General features: G+C 41.6%; 1 protein-coding gene and 1 pseudogene across 4 annotated transcripts in view; both read right to left on the bottom strand.

Moving 5' to 3' along the window:
• Nucleotides 1-2,151: 2,151 nt before the first annotated feature.
• LOC105476864 (non-histone chromosomal protein HMG-17 pseudogene) lies at nt 2,152-8,280 on the bottom strand (annotated as a pseudogene).
• Nucleotides 8,281-12,417: 4,137 nt separating this feature from the next.
• The window catches only part of LOC105476862 (amyloid beta precursor protein binding protein 2), a 78,840-nt gene continuing 70,712 nt past the window's right edge, over nt 12,418-20,545 (bottom strand). For all 4 annotated transcript variants that reach the window (XM_011733143.2, XM_071082807.1, XM_071082806.1 and 1 more), the window contains 2 exons: nt 18,472-18,637; nt 12,418-14,773 (listed from right to left, as the gene is read on the bottom strand). In XM_011733143.2, coding sequence (XP_011731445.1) covers nt 14,520-14,773; nt 18,472-18,637 — 420 coding nt within the window. In that variant the 3' untranslated portion in view covers nt 12,418-14,519. The remainder of the gene's footprint in view (nt 14,774-18,471; nt 18,638-20,545) is intronic.

Consider the following 20,545-nt stretch of genomic DNA (forward strand, 5'->3'; position numbering starts at 1 on the left):
TCATGGCAGAAGGCAAATGAGGAGTAAAGTCACATCTTACATGGCAGCAGACAAGAGAGTGTGTACAGGAGAACTCCCCTTTATGAAACCATCAGATCTCATGAGACTTATGAGAACAGCATGGAAAGAAACCCACCCTCATGATTCATTACCTTCCACTGGGTCCCTCCCACAACAAGTGGGTATTATTACAATTAGAGGTGAGATTTGGGTGGGGACACAGAGCCAAACCATACCATTGCACCCTGGCCCTTCCCAAATCTCATGTACTCACATTTCAAAACCAATCATGCATTCACAAAAGTTCCCCAAAGTCTTAATTCATTTCAGCATTAACCAAAAGTTCAAGTCCAAAGTCTCATCTGAGACAAGGCAAGTCCCTTCTACCTATGAACCTGTAAAATCAAAAGCTGAGTTAGTTACTTCCGAGATACAATGGAGGTACAGGCATTGGGTAAATTCACCCATTCCAAATGGGAGAAATTGGGCAAAATGAAAAGACTACAGGTCCCATGCAAGTCCAAAATCCAGCAGAGCAGTCAAATATTAAAGTTCCAAAAAGATCTCTTTTGAACTCCATGTCTCACATCAAGGTCATGCTGATGCAACAGGTAGGTTCCCATGGTCTTGGGCAGCTCTGGCCCTGTGCCTTTGCAGGATACAGCTCCACTCCTGGCTGCTTTCATAGGCATTGAGTGTCTGCCGCTTTTCCAGGCACATGGTGAGCTGTTGGTGGATCTACCATTCTGGGGTGTGGAGGGCAGTGGGCCTCATCTGACAGCTCCATCAGGCAGTGCCCCAGTGGGAACTCTGTGTGGAGTTTTCCCACCTTACATTTTCCTTGCACACTGCCCAAGCAGAGGTTCTCCATAAGGGCTCCACCCCTGCAGCATACCTCTGCCTGGACATTCAAGCATTTCCATACATCCTCTGAAATCTAAGTGGAGGTTCCCAAACCTTAATTCTTGACTTCTGTGCATCCACAGGCTCAACACCATGTGGAAGCTGCAAGAGTTGGGGCTTGCACCTTCTGAAGCTATGGCCCAAGCTGTACCCTTTTAGCCATGCTGGAGCAGCTGGGCTCTAGGGCACCAAATCCCGAGGCTGCACATAGCAGGAGACCCCTGGACCTGGCCCAGAAAAACATTTTTTCCCTCCTAGACCTCTGGGCCTGTGATGGGAGGCGTTTCCAAGAAGGTCTCTGACATGCCCTGGAGATATTTTCCCCCATTGTCTTGAGGATTAGCATTAGGGTCCTCCTTACTTATGCCAATTTCTGCTGCAGCTTGAATTTCTCCCCAGAAAATGAGTTTTTATTTTTCTATCACATCATCAGGCTGCAAATTTTGTGAACTTTTTTTTTCCAAGCCAAACTGTATCCAGCTTTATTAAAGATACTTTCCATAAACAATCATGGTATTTCAGGTAGGACATGGCCAGACAATCATTAACAGTATAAAACAACTTTCAAACTCCCAGGATTCTTCAATGGACTACCAAAAAGAAAGTCACTATAAAATCCAATGAAGTCTTCATCTGATGCTCTTAACAGGGAAAGTTTAGAGAGAGGTTGACGTTTCACATTCAGCATGTTGTTTAATAGCTTTTCACAAGCCGACCCTGACTTTCAGGAAGTGAAATGAAAATAGCAGAATTTACCTGAAGATTCACAATCTAGAAATGGAACCACTGCTCTTTTGACAGGTGCCATCTCAGTGGCATCACTGGAAAGTCCAGATTATCTGACACACTGGTAACCAATGACTAGGGATCAGGTCCCAACAGACGTCTGGGCTTAAGGGAGTTAAGTGTATGCTGAAAGGTGTGAAGGGAGAAGAGGACATAAAAACAGATTTGTTTTTCCATACCACAAGGCTTTTGTGCCAAGGTAGCCATGTGTGTCAAAAGTAGGGAATCCCTCTTCCTGAGAGCCAAAATGAAGTCTCTCAAAAATAGAAGTGAAAGGTGTTTTCCCCGCATCAGTTCAGCTTCGGAGACATTCTATTAGTGACATATGCCTCTTCCCCCAGAAACGACAATGAACTGTTCTGTGTGCTAACAGCATAGCTTTAAAAAAAAAAAGTGAAATAAAATTCTGCATTTTTATAAAACTTGATAAAAAATAGTATTTCAAACTGTATAGTCACCAGATGTACACACAGTTATCAAAAATGCACACACTTCATTTGGCATCTCCAGCACCTTCAGCTTTCTGTGCCTGGTCTGTTTTGGCGTCTCCATTTTCTGCAGAGTTATTCCCCTCCTTGCCAGCATCAGCTTTTCCCTTTTTCCCTTTGGGTAGCTTCTCTCCCTTCTTTGCAGGGGCCTTTTTACGCTTGGGCTCTGGCCTTGGAAAAGCAGGTTTAGCAGACAACCTCGGGGATCTTCTCTGTGGTTCGTCCTTCATCTTGACTTTATCTTCTTTAACATCCCCTTCAGCTTTCTCTTGGGCATGGTGGCGGCGATGATGGCATCGGGACTAGGCACTGGGCGCAGGATGCAGGGGCGCAGGGTTTGGTTGGTCCGGGGATCGTTCTCGCCTCTTCTTCCTCCAAACTTTGTGAACTTTTGTCATTTCCAGGAGGGAAAGTAGGTCCAATCGTTCCCCAAAAACATAAATGACATATTCTCAAGGGCTCTGCCTGAGGCAGCGGCATTTAGGGTGCAGGGCTGCCCTGGAGCAGGAGAGGCCAGGGCCGATGGGTGTGACTCTTCTCCCTCCCTCCCTCGATTTGTGTTCAGAAGTGAGTATCGTCATAGACTTACAACGCTAAACTGAACATCAGTCTAGTCTCGAAGAAGGAGTTCAGGGAAGCATGAATGGGGGAAGCAGCCATTTCTTTCTTCCTTATCGTCACCGCCTCCTAGAAGTGGCAAGATAAGACGGCCAAGGCACAGGCCTGGGGCCAGCCTGGCTTGGTTAGACCCTGACAGTTTTGCCAAAGCAGGGAGGATTTCAGAGAGACGGGAAGTCGGGCAGGAGGGTGTCCATGATGACTACGGGCTTTCCAATGTTTTCTACTCCTGAGAGATTTCACTGACAAGTGGAATGTGGTTGTTTTGGGAACAGTCCAAAATACGAAGTGTCCCCAGTGGGCAAGGCAGCACTGCCACCTAGAGGAATTATGAGACACTACAGCCTTGTTCTTTCAACCAACGTGTGCAAACCAGCGTGTACAAAAGATGAAGAGGAGAGAAGGGGGCCAGGGGTTCCCTTATCAACTTTGAGAACCAATCGGGACGCCTAAAGGCAAAAATAGACAATAAGTGAGGCTTGGTTTTGAAGCTTTCTTTTTTATTTTTATTTTTTCCTTAGATGGAGTCTCGCTCTGTCACCCAGGCTGGAGTGCAATGGTGCAGTCTCGGCTCACTGCAACCTCCGCCTCTCAGATTCAAGCGATTCTCCTGCCTCAGCCTCCCAAGTAGCTGGGCTTACAGGAGGGCGCCACCATGCCTGGCTAATTTTTTTTTGTATTTTCAGTAGAGACGGGGTTTCACCATGTTGTCCAGGCTGGTCTCGAACTCTGCTGGCCTCCGCCTACCAAAGTGCTGGGATTACAGGAGTGAGCCACCACACCTGGCCAATTATTATATTTCTTGTTTATTAACTGTCTTCTCCCTTAGAATGTAAGTTCTACAACGTTAGAGATTTTTGTCTGTCCTGTTCATTGCTGTATCCAAAACAATTACAATAGTATTCAGCATGTAATAGGTACTTAGCAAACTTTTAATGAATGAACGAACCCAAAACAGAGAATTCTGACCAACCACCTCCTGGTTCAGAGGGGAAAACAGAGGCCCAAGAAGAAAGGCGACTCTTCTAAGCAGAACTGGAACCACCACTCAGGTCCCCCAGGCCAGCGCACTTCCTACATACCAATAATGTATGTTTCACCTACTCTCGGCCCACACACTCATTTCTCACAAGATGGAAATAACCCTCAAGACTAAAATGTATTACTTCTTCTCCTTCTTCTATTTTTTGTTTTGTTTTGTTTTGTTTTAAGACAGTCTCACTCTGTCACCCAGGCTGGAGTGCAGTGGTGCAATCTCGGCTCACCACAACCTCTGCCTCCCGGGTTCAAGCGATTCTCCTGCCCTGCCTCCAGAGTAGCTGGGATTACAGGTGTGCCCCACCACACCCAGTTAAGTTTTGTATTTTTAGTAGAGATGGGGTTTCACCATGTTGTCCAGGCTGGTCTCGAACTCCTGACCTCAGGTGATCCGCTCACCTCAGCCTCCCAAAGTGCTGGGATTACAGGCATTAGCCACTGTGCCTAGCCAAAATGTATTACTTCTCTTAGGATTGTTTTAATTTTTTAAAAGTATCTCTACCCAAAAGTATAACACTGGATTGGGAACACCATAAACAGGTTGTTGGAGAAGCTGTTGGGAAGTGGGAAGCCTTGGTGGAAATCCCCAAATCATACCTTGGCCCATGCTGTCTTAGAGATGAGGCTCATCCTAGAGAAAATACCTCACTAACGGAGCCTTCAAGAAGAGTCCTTTTCCTTGGAGAATAAAGGGTTCTTTCCCTAAAGTTTTACTTTTATTTTGTTAAGAGATGAGGTCTCACTCTGTTGCCCAGGCTGGAGTGCAAAGGCATGATTACAGTTCGCTGCAGCCTCAAACTTCTGAAGATCTCAATCGATCTTCCTGCCTCAGCCTTCCAAATAGCTGAAATTCCAAGCAGGAGCCACGGCACCAGGTGACTTTTCCTAGCTTTAAATGGAAGAGGCTCCTAACCGCCAATGTAATGGCTAACTACTGCCTGACCCACTCTTACCCCAGTCTCTCAGGAGTCACCCAGTTTCCTCTTTATAATAATTATCACAAATGCATGTAACTCGGGAGAAATGGCAGAGTTTTACATCCATTCTCATTGGATTTTTGTGTCAAACTTGTGAGGGAAACTCCTTCTCCCCATTACAAAGAAAACAGGCTAGGGCCAGGCTGGGTGGCTCACGTCTGTAATCCTAGCATTTTGGGAGGCCAAGGCAGATGGATCACTTGAGGTCAGGAGTTCGAGACCAGCCTGGCTAACATGGCAAAATCCCATCTCTACTAAAAATATAAAAATTGGCCTGGCCAGGCTTGGCGGTGCGTGCATGTAATCCCAGCTACTCTGGAGGCTGAGGCAGGAGAAATGCTTAAACCTAGGAGGTGGAGGTTGCAGTGGTCCAAGATTGTGCCACTGCACTGTAGCCTGGGTGACAGAGTGAGACTCTCTAAAAGCAGGAGGAGGAGGAGGAGGAGGAGGAGGAGGAGGAGGAGGAGGAGGAGGAGAAGAAGAAGAAGAAGAAGAAGAAGAAGAAGAGGAGGAGGAGGAGGAGGAGGAGGAGGAGGAGGAGGAGGAGGAGGAAGAAGAAGAAGAAGAGGAATAACAGGAAGAAGAAGAAGGAGGAGGAGGAGGAGGAGGAGGAGGAGGAGGAAAAAGAAAACAGGGGCTTAGGGGCTGACTTAGTTGAGTTGAGATGCTGACTGTCCAAGCTTTTTTGACTCCTCCACACACAGTGCTCTGTCTTTTTATGATTTTTCTTGTTTTTGTATACAGACATTTGCTTTTTTTTTTTTTTTTTTTTTTTTGAGACAGTCTTGTTCTGTTGCCAGACTGAAGTGCAGTGCGCAATCTTGGCTCACTGCAAGCTCCGCCTCCCGGGTTCATGCCATTCTCCTGCCTCAGCCTCCCGAGTAGCTGGGACTACAGGCGCCCGCCACCACGCCTGGCTAATTTTTTGTATTTTTAGTAGAGACAGGGTTTCGCCATGTTAGCTAGGATGGTCTCGATCTCCTGACCTTGTGATCCACCCGCCTCGGCCTCCCAAAGTGCTGGGATTACAGGCATGAGCCATCGCGCCTGGCCTTTTATTATTTTTTTAATTATTTTTTTTTTTGAGACCGGGTCTGACTTTGTCACCCAGCCTGGAGTGCAGTGACATGATGATAGCTCACTGTAGCCTCGATTTCCGGGGCTCAAGTGACCTTTCTGCTTCAACCTCTTGAGTAGCTGGGACTACAGGCGTGTACCATCACGCCTGGCTCACTTCAAAAAAGTTTCTTTGTAGACATGGATTCTCGCCGTGTTGCCCAGTCTGGTCTCAAACTCCTGGCTTCAAGCAATCCACCTGCCTCGGCCTCCCAAAGTGCTGGAATTACAGGCATGAGAATTTGTGATAGGAAAAGAGTATACAGACTTGAAAAAAAATAGAACGTTTAGAAATGAAAAATAACTATTCATGAGCCAGGCACAGTGGCTCAAGCCTGTAATCCCAGCTACTCAGGAGGCTGAGGCAGAAGGATTGCTTGAACCCAGGAGTTTGAAACCAGCCTGGGCAATGGTGAGAACCTGCCTCAAAAACAAAACAGAAACACACACCTCATGGCTAAGTGAATACAGAAGGCAACATCTGGATCATTCTTAGCTCATAGAGAGAAATAACCAGTCATTATGTAACAGGAAAGAAAAATACTCAAACTTTAAAATTTAAATAGCAGCAAGAGTGAAAAAGCCTGATTCTGTACTTGGAAAGAATTTAAATGCAAATCAACTTTCACTTGTTACACCAAAGTTCTAATTCAAAACTAAATTACGCTAGAGGTTTTTCAAGGCACTTTCTGGAAGTGATCATTCACAGATTTTTTTTCAAAATTTATGCATCATATTTAACTGCTTATGTAAAGTGAAGTCTGATTTTTTTTTTTTTTTTTTTTTTTTAGGAGTCTCACTCTGTTGCCCAGGCTGGAGTGCAGTGGTGCGATCTCTGCTCACTGCAAGCTCCGCCTCCTGGGTTCATGCCATTCTCCTGCCTCAGCCTCCCAAGTAGCTGGGACTACAGGTGCCCTCCACCACGCCAGGCAAATTTTTTGTATTTTTAGTAGAGACGGGTTTTCACCGTGTTAGCCAGAATGGTCTCAATCTCCTGACCTCGTGATCCGCCCATCTCGGCCTCCCAAAGGGCTGGGATTACAGGCCTGAGCCACCATGCCTGGCATGAAGTCTGATTTTTAAAAATTGTGGTAAAATACACATAAAGTTTACTGTCTGAAATATATATATATATATATTTTAGACGGAGTCTTGCTCTGTCACCCAGGCTGGGGTGCAGTAGCGCAATCTCAGCTCACTGCAACCTCTGTATTCCAGGTTCAAGCAATTCTCCTGTCTCAGCCTCCCTAGTAGCTGGGACTACAGGCACGCACCACTACACCCGGCTAATTTTTGTATTTTTAGTACAGACAGGGTTTCACCATATTGGTCAGGCTGGTCTCAAACTCCTGACCTCAGGTGATCAACCCGCTTCAGTCTCCCCAAGTGCTGGGATTACAGGCATGAGCCACACTGTGCCCAGCCCCGTCTGAACCATTTTATGTGTAAAATTCACTAGTATTAATTTTCACAGTTTTGTGAAACTAATCTCCAGAACTTTTGCATCATGCAAAACACAAACTCTAGATCCATTGGTGCAGTGGTCCCCAACCTTTTTGGCACCAGGGATTGGCTTTGTGGAACACAATTTTTCCACAGATTGGAAGCAGGGGGAGGTGGGGTGCTTTTGAGATGATTTAAGTGCATTACATTTTTTTGTAATTGAGACAGGGTCTCACTGTGTCATCCAGACTGGGGTGCAGTGGCACAATCACATTTCACTGCAGCCTCAACCTCCCAGGCTCAAGCAACCCTCCAACCTCAGCTTCCTGAGCAGCTGGGACCACAGGCATGTACCACCAGACCCAGCTAACTTTTTGCATTTTTTGGCAGAGATGAGGTTTTGCCATGTTCAGGTCTTGAACTCCTGAGCTCAAGCGATCTGCCTGCCTTGGCCTTCTAGAGTGCTGGGATTACAGGTGTGAGCCACCGTGTAAAGCACATTACATTTACTGTGCACTTTATTTCTATTACTATTACATTGTAATACATAATGAAATGATTATACAGCTCACCATAATGTAGAATCAGTGGGAGCCCTGAGCTTGTTTTCCTGTACTAGATGGTCCCATCTGGGGGTGATGGGAGACAGTGACAGATCATTAGGCATTAGATTCTCATAGGAAGTGCATAACCTAGACCCCTCACATGGGCAGTTCACAATAGGGTTCACCTAATGCTGCCACTGATCTGACAGGAGGTGGAGCTCAGGCAAGTGATAGGGAGAGGCTGTAAATACAGAAGCTCCGCTCGTTCGCCCACCCACTGCTCACCTCCTGCCATGTGGCCCGATGCCTAGCAGGCCACGGACCCCCGGGGGTTGGGGACCCCTGCATTAGGCAACTACTCCCCATTTTCCCCTATCCCCAGCTCCTGGCAACCACTATCCTACTTTCTGCTTCTATAGATTTGACTACTCTAGGTGCATCATACAATAGAATCATACACTTGTGACTGTCTTATTTCACCTAGCATAATGTCTTCAAGGTTTGTCCACATTATAGCTTATGTCAGAATTTCCTATATTCTTATGGCTGAATAATATCCCACTGTATGTACATGCCATATTAATCAACAGGTTCTCATTCCTCACCGAGGCTGGAGTGCAGTGTGGCGTGATCATGGCTCACTCAGCCTCGACCTCCTGGGCTCAAGCAATCCTCCCACCTTAGCCTCCTGAGTAGCTGGGACTACAGGTGTGTGCCACCATGTCCAGTTAATTATTTTTTTTTTGTATTTTTTTGTGGAGACAGGGTTTCACCTTGTTGCCCAGGGTGGTCTTGAACTCCTGGGCTCAATCCTGCGTCAGCCTGCCTCCCAGAATGTTAGGAATACACGTGAGCCACCACGCCTGGCCTGCTATATTGATCTGTTCATGCACTGATAAGACATTTGGGTTGCTTTTGGTTTTGGCTATTGCAAATAATGCTTCTACACAGTTACCTAAATATCTGTTCAAGACCCTTTCCATTCTTTTGGATCTATACCCAGAAGTTGAATTGCTGGATCACAGAGTAATTGTATTTTTAATTTTTTGGGCACAGGTGACTTTTTCACAGCACATGCAGCATTTTACATTCCTGCCAACAGTGCACAAAGGCTCTCATTTCTGCACATCCTCGCCAACACTTATTTTCTGTAATAGCCATCCTAATGGGCATTTGTCTATAGAAATGTGTGCTTAAAGTAACTGAGTGTGGTTTGCTAACACACTCAGGACGGTATCTGTCACAGGGTAATCTTTGTTTCTTGAAAAAATACACAACTCAGCAGTTTACAAGTTGGAAATAGTCTTAATACTGCAAGTTATATGGCCACATGGTAATTGCTTTCACAAAGCTCTAAAATACTGCATTACTACCAAGTGGCAACTCAAACTTTAAGGGAAGGGTTCCCTTGATCTTTGAGCTTGACAGATGAGTAAGACTATCCAGGAAATGACATTCCACAAAGCAGATGAAATAGCATGTTCAGAGGTTGTCATGGAGATGTAAAAAGAAACATTTTTAAACTCAGTATCACTGAAGGTGGCAGGCAATGAAGCTGGTGCTCACTATATTCCAAGTGATGAGGGGATTTTGTCTACAGTATTTTCTTCCTAATCTTTAAAAATATGGCTTCGTTTCCTGCAACTGGTTTCTGAGTACTTCAGACTTATGCTGTTTCATGGTGAAGTTTTTTAAAGACCTAATTTCACCCCCTTATTCAAGTGAGGAAATAAAACACAAAGAGGGCTGGAATGACATCACTCAGTCTTCCAGTTCAGAGACAGCTGGAACTGAAACTCCAATCTAGGGTTTTCTTTACTATTCCAACAGAACTTTATCAGGTCTCATCATTCATTTTCAGCCTTTAGCGTGACAGGATTCTTAAAAGAATGGTATACTTTTGTAAAGACTAAAAAATCCCTTTGCATTAATGCAGTGCTTTGTTTTTTTCAAAGTGCTTTTCATCAGCACAATCTCCAGATGTTACCATGTGCCTCCTCTGCCACACATCTTAATTTTCTTGAACAAGAGCACTTTTGTTCTAGTTCCAACAGTTTCTCTCACACTGTTCTCTAATAAAAACAGTCTGCAAAGCTTAATCCCAACCAAAAGCAATCAAAACCGAATTGGAAACAGATACACTATGAATGCAGGAACACTATATTTATTAGGTCAATAATTCATTTTTAGCAATACAAGTACAGAATAATATCACAATGCTGGTTACAAACATACTTAGTATGGTTTAATAGTTACAAATAACGGTGGGCACAAGTTGGTGAGAATGATATGAAAGGTCATCCTGACACAATGAAGAACTGTCTTCAAAAATCTATTTAATGACCTTAGATATTTCTATAGAAATTATTGTGGCACTATTAGTGGGGATTTTCACGTAAAGATTGTTAGTGTTTTGCTTTTAACTGTTACATTAAGAACTTTTAATTTTGAGCCTATTAAACTAAAATCCCCTGATGCTTAATAAAGTATAAAAATAGTACTGACCTGGTAATATTTAATAAAATGTAGCATTCATTCACATCGTAAAAGTAGAACTAAACTGAAAAGTTTTAGTTACCATGGCAAAATATCTTCCCATAAAAGGAATATACAGAAATGAGTAATGTTACACAAACAGTACCTGCAATGGTTATTTAGTGATCCAACACTTAACTGTGCACCACAAACCAAGTTTTCTAGATATCTATATATAGCATATAATTTTAATCTTAAATTTTACTCTTGAAAAACATGTGCACTTCAACAAACTCACTAAGGCCACTCATGCTATAGATACCTAGGATTGCAATTAAAGAACAGTATTATGCAATAAGTCCTAAAGCACACTCCTTCTGATTATCAACAGGGTAAAACCAGTTTTCTGCCTAAAACATTCCTGAGATTTATGGACAAAAGTAGTGTTGAAGCTGGAGATTAATCCAAATGTCATATTAACAACAAAAAATTTCCTAGCCAGGCGTGGTGGCAGGAGCCTGTAATCCCAGCTACTCGGGAGGCTGAGGCAGGAGAATTACTTGAACCCGGGAGGCGGAGGTTGCAGTGAGCCAAGACGGTGCCATTGCCCTCCCAGCCTGGGCAATAACAGCGAAACTCCGTCTCAAAAAAAAAAAAAAAAAAGAATTTCCTGGCAACTAAGGTCCTCCACAGCCAAGAGGTGAAATACACATTCACTTTTAAAGCAAAGGTAAAACTCTAAAAAATTTGTACTTATAAATTAGTGTTTTTCCAGTAGTAACTTTGCCACCCAGGGGGAAAAAAAAAAAAGGAGCAGCAAGGCTACAAATTCTAGGGAAAACATAAAAACTGGCAGTTAACGATACCTGTTATGAGCAAATCATTATTTCTACGTATAAAGTTTCCGCCAAAGGCTTCAATCATGTTTCGGCATGTGTTTACTGAGTTTTCTGTCTGCACTATTAAGGAGCAGCCAAATGGCACCTTCATTATTTCTAAGATCGCAGCCTCTGTACTTAATTTTCATAAAATTATAAACTCTTCCCAACAGGCTAGGAACAAAGGTCTTTCTCAAATCCTTTATTTTCACAAATGAAAAAATACCTGGGCAGGGGTTACTACAAAGCAACAGTGAGTCAGTTTTTAACCAGGCAGAGACAGAGATCTGATGGTAATAAGGGTCTCAATCCCTTTGGCAAAGTCAGCTTTGAGGACCCATAAAGATTATGCTCTAAAAATTCCAATTGGCTCTATTAAATGGAATGCAGGCATGAATGGCCACCTGAGCGACACATGCGAGTGCTGACGGAGCTCCCTGATGCACCCAACTGGAGTAGCACCGAACTTTAGGAAGAGACTGGGTAGAAGAGAAGAGTCAGAGAAGGATGAGACCAAAGGCCCCTAATTTAACATGACTTTGCTGAACCTCCAGAAAAATCTTTAAGTTGGCCAGGGCTTCCTTACATACCTCACCATATGTAAAAAGTTTGTGCAAGTTAACTTATTGTGAGATAAATTTTATTATTTTCAGATTTTTAAAAAACCCAATAAATCATAGTGGCACACATCTAACTTATCCTAAACATCCCTACTTAAAGGATGAATCTTACACTTAAAAGTCATAGGGTATTATTCTTCATTAGAACCAGAAATAATAACATATTAAGTCATATCCCTAACCAAAAATGGCAATCTGTTTTCTTAGCTAGTGTATGCACAAAAGTATATGGATTTACAAAAAAAAAAAAAAAAAAAAAAACCTACATTAAAGCAGTGGTGATTAGGAGAAATTGCCAATAATGATGTTTCAAAAAAACACAACTGGCTGCCAATTGACATTATCACCCTGTGATCCTAGGCTTCTACATATCATGTTGTTTTATCACTGAGTGTGAGCTAAGTTGAGTTCAAACTGAGTTAGGGAGGATGAGGCTGTAGGTCATTTGTTTATTTTTATCCTAGGAAATGCTGTATGTGCACAAAACCAAAAAATACAGATTGAAAAAAAAAAAAAACTTCATATGGAAACATGTTTCAAAATATTTATTGAAAAACAATTTACCATGACATTCCTATACCACAAACATACCACTAGATTCTAAATAACCAATAAAAGTATACAAAGCCTATCCTGAAAATATCTTTGGAGGTATTAAATATATAGGCCCATGAGGATAGAGCTGAGTAACTTAAAAATGTTAGTCCTTGGTCACAAAGACTATTTGGTAATTAATAAAGAAGTGCCTCTTGACATTAGACTGCAATTAACTGAGGGGTGGGGGGCAGCTTCATAAACTGCAAGTACATCAATTTACTCTTTCCAAAATTTAAAAAGAAAATAATTCAATTTAAGGAATAAACTCAGGTTTCTAAATCACACAGTTATCATCTTAGGGTGTGGGCATGCTTCATCTCTTTCAGTACATCCCCCAACCAACCCCCTCCTAGAGAACTTAAATGCACTGGCTCAAAACTAATAGGACTGCAAATAACAGCTTCAAACAAGGTTGGGAAGTTGAAAAAAGTGCTTAAAATATTAATAAAATTTGAAATCTACAATTTTTCGATACTCAATGTGGCAGATAGCTTAGATTTTTTCGCCTCTCACCCAACATGTATGTTAAAAGAAAACTAAAATTCAACACACATCCATTCACCCACAGACTACTCCAAGCATTAGCTAAGAGCAACATCTTTAACAGCCAAGTCATGAACCCCTGAAAATAGGGGGGAACCCAGATTCTTAACTATAGAAGCATCAGATGGGCTACTACAGTAAGAATTGAGGTAACAGCAAAATACCTTTTTGTTTCTTGAATTGCTACATGTCACAAATTCTTAAATTTGATTATTACCTCATAATTAAATAACCTGACTGGCTTACAAAAAAATCAAATCAAAACCCAATAAACAGAAAGACAAGTTAGTGAAATAGTTGTATTATTAGGGGATCTTTCCATTTGACAATACTAGTTGTATTACTATTTACCATAAAAATGGAGGGTTTTCTAAGACTTATTTTTGGGCATTCATTTTCATTAATCTCTATAAACCATACAGTAACCTAACATTTCCATCTGAACATGAACTTTTTCATGACTCACAGTCAGTATACTTGTTAACTGCATTGATTACTAGGGCAACGTTCAAAATGAGGGGGATGGCTGTAGCCGATATTTATAGACTTGCTTATGGCACTGCCATCTGTGTACCTTGACTAAAAATATGCCATTGAAATTGCCAAACTTCCCTAATTTGGTATCTATTACATAATTTTTGCATTATTCTTTTTCATTATACATCTAAATGAAATCATTCTACTGATAAAAGTATACATAGGATCTAAAATAATCATCTAAAGCCTCTGGTCCAAATAACCACCTTCTACATAAGGCTGGTCCTTTTTAGATCCTCCTGGTCCTGTTAGCAAATGCTATCAGAGCATCTTACATTGTTGTACCAAAAAAAAAAAAAAAAAAAAAGTCAGAAGTGCTGGTCTATCAGATTTTCTGTTACTTACAGATCAACACTGGTCCAGTTCAGATGAATCTGACAGTCCTTTCCTTGTAATACAGAGTGGTTGTATCCACTTATCTGGGCAAGGTAGCCAAACATAAGTCAGGATGTCCCTCTTTTATTAGTACTTGTATTAACTTTTCTATACTGCATATAAAGATTTTCCCATAAAATTCCTTTACACTACAGTATTGAATACCTCCACATGGAAGAATTACATATTAAAAAGTTGTTAAAATCATCCTTACATAATAAGAATGCAACTCTTTTAAACTCTTAAATAGTTTTATTTAGGGGTGTGTTTTATTCTTTCAGGCTTTCTGCAAAATGAATTTTTTAAAAACAAACAAAAAAAAGATTTCCTGTTGTTTGTTCTACGAGGTTGAAAATGTGGGCCAGACTACTTACACATGCGGTACATGCTGAATATAACTGAATATATGCTTATTCCTACAGACACTCTGCAAGATAGGGATCACCCAAAATAGGGTCTTCAATGGACTGGACCAGTGTTTCAATGCAAATTCCAGCCCCCCAAAACAACATGGTTTTGATTTCACAGTATGAATTCCCTGGAATCCGGGAAAAGGTAATTGGTTAACTGAGGTCCTCCCTCAGCAGCTCGGTCCCTCAACATTCTGAGAAATCAGGAAGGACTGCACAACTTCTTCAGTGGACTGGGGGCTGGTGTTGACATCTTCAAGAGCATCTGTCACTGAATACTGCCGATCTCGCAACCGGTTCCAGTTAGACAGAACATTGTGATATTCAAACACTTTCTCGTAATTTCCAATGGAGTTGTAAAGTTTAATGAGACCTCGATAATCATATTCTAGTCCACTGTAGCCTTCACCAAAAAGTTTCTTCCCTGAAAGTAACAAAAAAGGAAAAAAGAAAAAAAAAGAAAGCACAAAAGCACAAATAATGAGATAACAAGCAATTTCTATAATAGGAACAAGTTCAATTCTTTAAACAGGCAGGCTTAGGTTTATTCTCCTGCAAGGAATAGATGTAATTCTTGTATCAGCATCCCCCAAATCAGTCCATGAGCTATCATTAAGACTTTAAAAAATTTTTCTCTTGTCTAAAGCTGGCCTCACTAGAACAGAATTATAAAAATTCATGGTTTGAAGGAACTGTTTTAAAGAGATCTCAAAGAACAGCAGCAGCATCTCCAACAACAGAAAAATACACATGCACAGGCCAGTCATGGTGGCTCACGCCTGTAATCCCAGCACTTTGGGAGGCCAAGGTGGGTGGATCACCTGAGGTCAAGAGTTAGAGACCAGCCTGGCCAACATGGTGAAACCCCATCTCTACTAAAAATACAAAAATTAGCTGGGCATGGTGGCGCATGCTTGTAATCCCAGCTACTGGAGAGGCTGAGGCATGAGAACCGCTTGAACCCAGGAGGCAGAGGTTGCAGTGAGCCAAGATCAGGCTGCTGCACTCTAGCCTGGGTGACAGAGACTCCGTCTCAAAACAAACAAAAAAACCAAAACACACGCACAAGGCTATTCACTGCAACAGTATTTGTAATTACAAAGTAACAGAAACAAATGAAAACATGTAGAATGGTTTAATCAACTGTGGTACCTTCACTCAATGGCATCCTATGTAGCTGCAAACTGAGGGGGAAATTCTGGGCTCTCTATAAATGGTTACGGAGTGACTGATGGTATATTGTTAAGATTCAAAAATGTAAAATACCAAAGAGTATCTATAGTGTGCTATCTTTTGTGTATGATAGGGAAAATAAGAAAATATGTATCTGTTCATTGTGCAAAAAGATATACAAAAACAATAAACCAGAAACTAGTGAGACTGGTTATCCATAGTGAGTGGGTGGGAACTGGGTAGAAGAAATCAGAGAAAATGACATGTCTCTGAGCATATCTTTCTGTATAGTTCTAATTACAGTCCATTAATTAACTCAAAAAATTAACAAAATAAAGAAAGATGGATAGGAGCAAAATTTAACATGTTAAATAAACCTAATTGTTTTGCAAAAGAATAACATAACCACATTGAAGGAAGGGGGTGTAAATAACCCCAAGTAACTTTTGAACACAGTATTCTGAATATATACTACCTTCAGGCTAAACAAAAACTGTAAATGAATATTGAACTCTAAGTAGTAGGTCTGTTTTTCACAGTGGTATGGGTTAGCAACTCTTAAACTACATGCACCTGAGGAATGAACAAGTCAGTCAATACATTATAGATAATAGGGAAACCACATGTATATGGATAAATGATTTACGATGAAGACAGTATTGCAGAGGGAAAAAAACAGTATTGTGGCCAGGTGTGGTGGCTCACACCTGTAATCCTAGCACTTTGGGAGGCCGAGGCGGGCAGATTGCCTGAGGTCAGAAGTTCAAGACCAGCCTGGCCGACATGGCAAAACCTTGCCTCTGCTAAAAAATTACAAAAAAATTAGCCAAGTGTGGTGATGCGCATCTGTAGTCCCAGCTACTTGGGAGACTGGGACAGGAGAATCGCTTGAACCCAGGAGGCGGAGGCTGCAGCAAGTCAAGACCACGCCACTGCATTTCAGCCTGGATGACAGAGTTTGAGACTGTCTCAAAACAAAACCAAACCAAAAAAAGTCTTTTGAAGAAATGGTCTTGGCTTAACTCTATGTCCATACTGGGAAAAAAAATTGAATCCCTACTGCACACCAAAAACAAAAATCAGTTTCAGGACTGTAGATCTAAATATAAATAAAGTTTCCTAAAGATAATTTTCTAGAAAAATATCTTTATTACTTTGGGAAGGAGTGAGCCATTGCGCCCAGTCAAAAAGATTTCTTAAACAGAATACAAAAAGTGCTATTCACAAAAGAAAACACTGACGCAGGCTAGGTGCAGTGGCTCACAAGGCCTGTAATCCTAGCACTTTGGGAGGCCGAGGCGGGCAGATCACAAGGTCAAGAGATTGAGACCATCCTGGCCAACATACTGAAACCCCGTCTCTACTAAAAATACAAAAAATTAACCGGGTGTGGTGGCGGGCACCTATAGTTCCAGCTACTCGGGAGGCTTAGGCAGGAGAATCGCTTGAACCTGGGAGTTGGAGGCTGCAGTGAGCCAAGATCGCGCCACTGTACTCTAGCCTGGGTGACACAGCGAGACTCCCTCTCAAAAAAAAAAAAAAAAAGAAAGAAAGAAAGAAAATACTGATGCATCTGATTACATTAAGGACTGGCTGACTGGTCACAGTGGCTCACGCCTGCAATCCCAGCACTTCGGGAGGCTGAGGTAGGAGGATCACTTGAGCTCAGGAGTTTGAGATCAGCCTGGGCCAAGATTGTGAGACCTCATCCCTATTGAAATTTAAAAAAAAAAATTAGCCGGCTGTGCTGGTACATGTCTGTAGTCCCAGCTACTCAGCTGAGGCAGGAGGATCACCTGAGCTCAGGAGATTGAGGCTGCAGTGAGCCCTGATTTGCACTCCAGCCTGGGTGACAAAGTAAGATCCTGTCTCACACACAAAAAAGAATTATTGTTATTTAAAAGGCTCCATTAGGAAACAAGCAATAGAATAAGAGATATGTGCAACACATGTAACCAACGAAGGTCTGTCATATTCGTATCATATAAAGAACTTCTACAAGTCAGTAAGAAAACGACAAGATAAATCAGTATAAAAATGGGCAAGAGTTTTAACAGGCACTTCATAAGATGATGGCCACAGATTCCTTATCTTGATTTTGTAATAGTCCTGAAATGGAAATCCAAATGTTCCAAATGTTCATTAACAGTGGAATGGATAAATGATGACATCCTAATCTAGCATATGGCAGTGATATGCAACATCACAGATTTTACCATTATTGTTCACCAATAAGTCAGACACATAAAAATACACATTGTATAACTTTATCAAGTTCAAAAACAGGTAAGCCTGATCTATGATGTTAAAAGTTAGGAGAAGGGAGGGGGAGGAATGAGTGGGCAGTAACTGCACAAATACTTTAAAATAACTACTTTTGCCTACACATGACACTCTGCTGTCACACTTCTTACTACTGGCTTCAGTATCAAAAAAAGCACCTTTAGCAAAATGTTCCAGATGATTTTTGAGTGGTTCCTGAATATTCTTAGCAACTTATCCCATTTAAGTCTATTTTATTTTATTAACTATTTTACTATTTTATTTTATTTATTTTTTTGAGATGGAGTCTCATTCTGTTGCCCAGGCTGGAGAGCAGTGGCCCAATCTCAGCTCACGACAACCTCTGCCTTCCAGGTTCAAGCGATTCTCCTGCCTCAGACTCCTGAGTAGCTGGGACTACAGACGCGCACCACCATGCCCAGCTAATTTGTTTCTGTATTTTTTTAGTAGAGATGGGGTTTCACTATGTTGGCTAGGCTGGTCACCAACTCCTGACCTCAAGTGATCTGCCTACCTCGGCCTCCCAAAGTGCTGGGATTACAGGTATGAGCAACGACACCCAGCCCCATTTAAGTGTTTAATAACATTTTCCTTATACAACATATAAGACATGCTGACATGCTGATTTGTAATCAACTGACTAAAGAAAATTTAAATGTAACATACCAATTGCTATAGATCGCAAATAAAGTTTCTCAGCATTTTCATACTGATTCATGTCATAATTATATAAAGAAGCCAGATGTCCGACTGAAAGGGCTACTTCATAATCTTCTTGACCAAGAAGTTGTTCTTTAATCTGAATTGCTTTGATGTGCATTTCTTCGGCTTCCTGAAAAACAATTATGCCATATCAATCATTATACTTTTTCTCATCTTAACAGTTCTTACTCAATGAGCAAAACTGATCTAAATGCCAAAGACATCTTATGAATGCCATTAAGTAATCATATCAAAGAACATACTATGTTATTCCAAAAACTGCCTATGGGAAGCATTACAGAGTTTTGGAAACTGCAGATAAACTGATGACAGCAATAGTATCCTATGCCAAAAGTAACAAGTGAAAACTTATCCTGGTAATAAAAAATTGTTAGAAGAACAATTTTTTAGAACAAAGAAATTTGCAAAATTAATTATTACAAGAAACTGTTACAAGAAATTAACAAAACATTCTAAAACAAAAATTACTTCGTTTGGTTAACACAGTTAACACAGTCCAAAATTTAGTTGAACCTTCTTAACAAGCTCTATATCATAATATGTTAATTTACATGGGTATATACTTCATTTTTTGGAATTCTGACAATTTTTATTCCAACAAACTAAACTCAAGGTACTTCAGGGATATATAGGTTGCTTTTCAGGTAAAGAAGACCTCTCACTCTTTCCTTACTGTGATCCCAAAATTAGTAATATTAAGAATTTATAGGCTGGGCACAGTGGCTCATGCCTGTAATCCCAACAGTCTGGGAGGTTGAGGCAGGCAGATTGCTTGAGCCCAGGAGTTCGAGATCAGCCTGGGCAACAGGGCTGGGCAATAGGGCAAGACCCTGTCTCTACAAACAATACAAAAATTAGGCAGTGTGGTGGTGTGTGCCTGTATTCCCAGCTACTTGGGAGGCTGAGGTGAAAGGATCGCCTGAGCCCAGGAAAGTTGAGCCTGCAGTGAGCCATGATCATACCACTGAACTACAGCCTGGACAGCAGAGTAAGAACCTACATTAAAAAAAGAAAAATTTGTAACTCAAAATTCTAAAAGACATTGAAGTTAGTCATATTTATTGCTACAATTAATAATACTTGTTGCAATAGCTGACATTTCTTGCACACCTGCCATGTGCCAGGCATTCTAAGAGCTATACTTAGTATATACTAAGAATTATATATCAATAATTATATACTAAGAACTATGTTTGAAGTCAAGTATAGCAATCATATTTGTCTTTTTTTTTTCCTTATCTCAAGTACTACTTTCATATATTAATCTTTTTTTTTTTTTTTGAGATGGAGTCTCACTCTGTCACCCATTGGAGCTGGAGTGCAGATCTCGGCTCACTACAATCTCCACCTCCCAGGTTGAAGCAATTCTCCTGTCTCAGCCTCCCAAGTAGCTGGGACTACAGGTGCATACCACCATGCCTGGCTAATTTTTGTATTTTTAGTAGAGACGGGTTTCACCATGTTACCCAGGCTGGTCTCGAACTCCTGACCTCAAGTGTTCTGCCCACCTTGGCCTCCCAAAGTGCTGGGATTACAGACGCGAGCCACTGTGCCTGGCCTCATATATTAATCTTTTTGGTTTGATATGTTTCCTAATTTTTCATGATATATATGTATTTTTTTTTCTGGAGACAGGCTCTCACTCTGTCACGTAGGCTGGAGTGTAGTGGTGTAATCACAGCTCACTGCAGCCTCAACCTCATGGGCTCCAGCCATCCTCTTGCCTCAGCCTCTGGAGAAGCTGGGACTACAGGTGCGAGCCACCACGTCTGGCTAACTTCTTCTTTTTTGTAGAGATGGGATTTCCCTATATTGACCAGGCTAGTCTTGAACTCCTGGCTTCAGGTGATTGTCCCACCCTGGACTCCCAAAATGCTGGGATTACAGGCAAGAGCCACTGTGCCTGGCCCACGGTCCTGATTTTTAAATTTTATTTATATTTTGACTATTTTTTGTTTGTTTTAGAGATAGGGTCTCACTCTGTCACCCAGGCTAGAGTGCAGTGGTGTGATCAGTC

Source organism: Macaca nemestrina, chromosome 17 (genome assembly GCF_043159975.1).
Source record: "Macaca nemestrina isolate mMacNem1 chromosome 17, mMacNem.hap1, whole genome shotgun sequence".
Lineage (NCBI taxonomy): Eukaryota > Metazoa > Chordata > Mammalia > Primates > Cercopithecidae > Macaca > Macaca nemestrina.